At 65.9% G+C, this 2,365-nt stretch overlaps 1 protein-coding gene across 1 annotated transcript in view; it reads left to right on the top strand.

The window, feature by feature from the left end:
- Positions 1-2,113, top strand: part of SHD (Src homology 2 domain containing transforming protein D) — a 5,719-nt gene extending 3,606 nt beyond the window's left edge. Inside the window, exons 2-4 of the mRNA XM_014949664.1 lie at positions 9-293; positions 1,033-1,171; positions 1,990-2,113. Coding sequence (XP_014805150.1) covers positions 9-293; positions 1,033-1,171; positions 1,990-2,113 — 548 coding nt within the window. The remainder of the gene's footprint in view (positions 1-8; positions 294-1,032; positions 1,172-1,989) is intronic.
- The last annotated feature ends 252 nt before the right edge of the window (positions 2,114-2,365 follow it).

Here is a 2,365-nt window from a genome sequence, read left to right as displayed (position 1 = left end):
CCCCCCAGCACCCGTGGGGGTCCCGGGTCCTCCCACCCCTCCTGGCCCCCGCTGCCTCTCCCAGCCCTGCCTGTCCCCAGGGTGCCCGCGGCAGGGCGAGGGACGGCGGGCAAAGCCACGGAGGGGACCCCAACTCTACGACACCCCCTACGAGGAGTGGGAGACAGCTGGGGAGGGCCCAGGGGTGCCCCCCACCCGGGAAAGCCGCCTGCCCCGCGACGACGAGCGCCCGGCCGACGAGTACGACCAGCCCTGGGAGTGGAAGAAGGATCACATCTCGCGGGCGTTCGCAGGTGACAGCATCACGGGGCGCTGGGTGCCACCACGAGGTCCCCCAGCCCCACATCCCCCAGACCCCATGGGTACCACCCTGGGGTCCCCCAGCCCCCCAGCCCCCTTGGGTATCACCCTGGGTTCCCAAGCCCCGCATCCCCCAGCCCCCATGGGTGCCACCCCAGGGACTCCAGCCCCACATCCCCCAGCACCCATGGGTACCACCCTGGGGTCCCCCAGGCCCACATCTCCCAGCACCCACGGGTACCACCCTGGTTTCTCCAGCCCCATGTCCCTCAGCACCCATGGGTGCCACCCCAGGGAGTCCAGCCCCACGTCCCCCAGCATAGGTACCACCCTGGTATCTCCAGCCCCATGTCCCTCAGCACCCATGGGTGCCACCCTGGGGTCCCCCAGCCCCCCATCCCCCAGACCCTATGAGTACCACCCTGGTTTCTCCAGCCCCATGTCCCCCAGCACCCATGGGTGCCACCCCGCGGACTCCAGCCCCAGCATCCCCAAGCACCTATGGGTACCACCCCCAGGTACCACCCCTGAACCCCCAGCACCCATGGGTACCACCCCAGAGATGCAATGGGACACCATGGCAAGGCAAAGCTGTGCTGGGGACATCTGGGATGTTCCTTCATGGTCCAGCACTAAGAACTGGTGGCCCGGCCACCAGGTGCCCCCCAGCAGCAGGCAGGGGTGCTGGGACCCCGCCACGGTGGGGTGACACATCCCCCTTTGCCCCCGCAGTGCAGTTTGAGAGCCCCGAGCGCTCCCCCAGCCTCTCCCGGCAGCTGCCGCGGCCCCCCCGGACCCCCACAGGCACCCGACCGAGCTGTCCCCCCAGCCCCCGGCACGTGGACACCTCGCTGCCCCTGGAGAAGCAGGCGTGAGTTTGTTGGGGGTCACTCCTCCGTGGGGCGGCGTCAACATCCCAGTCACACATCATGACGTGGAGGCAGCCCTCTGGGGTGGAGGGTCCCCTATGGCATGGATGGGTGCTCATGGCATAGAGGGTCCTCATGGGGTGGAGGGTCCTGATGGGGTGGAGGTTGCCCAATGGCATGGATGGGTCCCTTTGATGTGGTTGGGTGCCCCATGGCATAGAGGCTCCTCATGGGGTGGAGGATCCTGATGGGGTGGAGGTTGCCCAATGGCATGGATGGGTCTCTTTGATGTAGTTGGGTGCCCCATAGCATGGATGGGTCCCCATGGCATAGAGGGTCCTGATGGGGTGGAGGGTTCTGATGGGGTGGATGGTGCCCAATGACATGGATGGTGCCCAATGACATGGATGGGTCCCTTTGATGTGGTTGGGTGCCCCATGGCATAGAGGGTCCTGATGGGGTGGAGGGTGCCCAATGGCACGGATGGGTCCCTTTGATGTGGTTGGGTGCCCCATGGCAGGAATGGGTCCCAATGGCCCAGAAGGTCCTTTTGGTATAGATGGTCCCTTCGGCATGGGTGGATGCCCCATGCTATAGTTGGCCTCCATGATGTAGAAGATGCCCCACGGCACAGAGAGGTCCCTGTGGGGTGGATGGGTCCTTGTGCCACCAAGGGTGCCCCATGTTGCTGATGGGTCCAAGTGGTGGGGATGGTATCCCATGGCACAGAGGGTGCCCCACACTGCAGTTGGGTCCTGAGGGCCCAGTGCCCAGTGTGGTGGGGTACCAACGTTCTGGGGTGACACATGTCACCACGTAGGTGGTACCACGGCCCCATCGGGCGGGCGGGCGCCGAGACACTGCTGGCGCTGTGCCGTGAGGGCAGCTTCCTGGTGCGGGACTGCGAGACCAGCCCTGACGACTACTCGCTCTCACTCAGGTGAGCATGGGGCCAGGGGGGACATGGGGACATCCCTGGGGACAACCCAGACATGGGAGCTCCATGTGAAGGCGCCTGGGTGCCGAACACGGTGCTTGCACCCACGTGCTGGCGTGTGTTTGTGTGTTCCCCCCGTGATCGACTGTGTTGGTCAACAGTCGGCTGAACAGGAGCCAGCAGTGTGCCCAGGTGGCCAAGGAAGCCACCAGCATCCTGGCCTGTGTCAGGAACAGTGTGGGGAGTAGGGCCCGAGAGG

This window comes from Calidris pugnax, unplaced genomic scaffold, assembly GCF_001431845.1.
Source record: "Calidris pugnax isolate Ruff unplaced genomic scaffold, ASM143184v1 scaffold173, whole genome shotgun sequence".
NCBI classification, from domain to species: Eukaryota; Metazoa; Chordata; class Aves; order Charadriiformes; family Scolopacidae; genus Calidris; species Calidris pugnax.
This window is presented reverse-complemented; position numbering and strand designations above follow the sequence as displayed.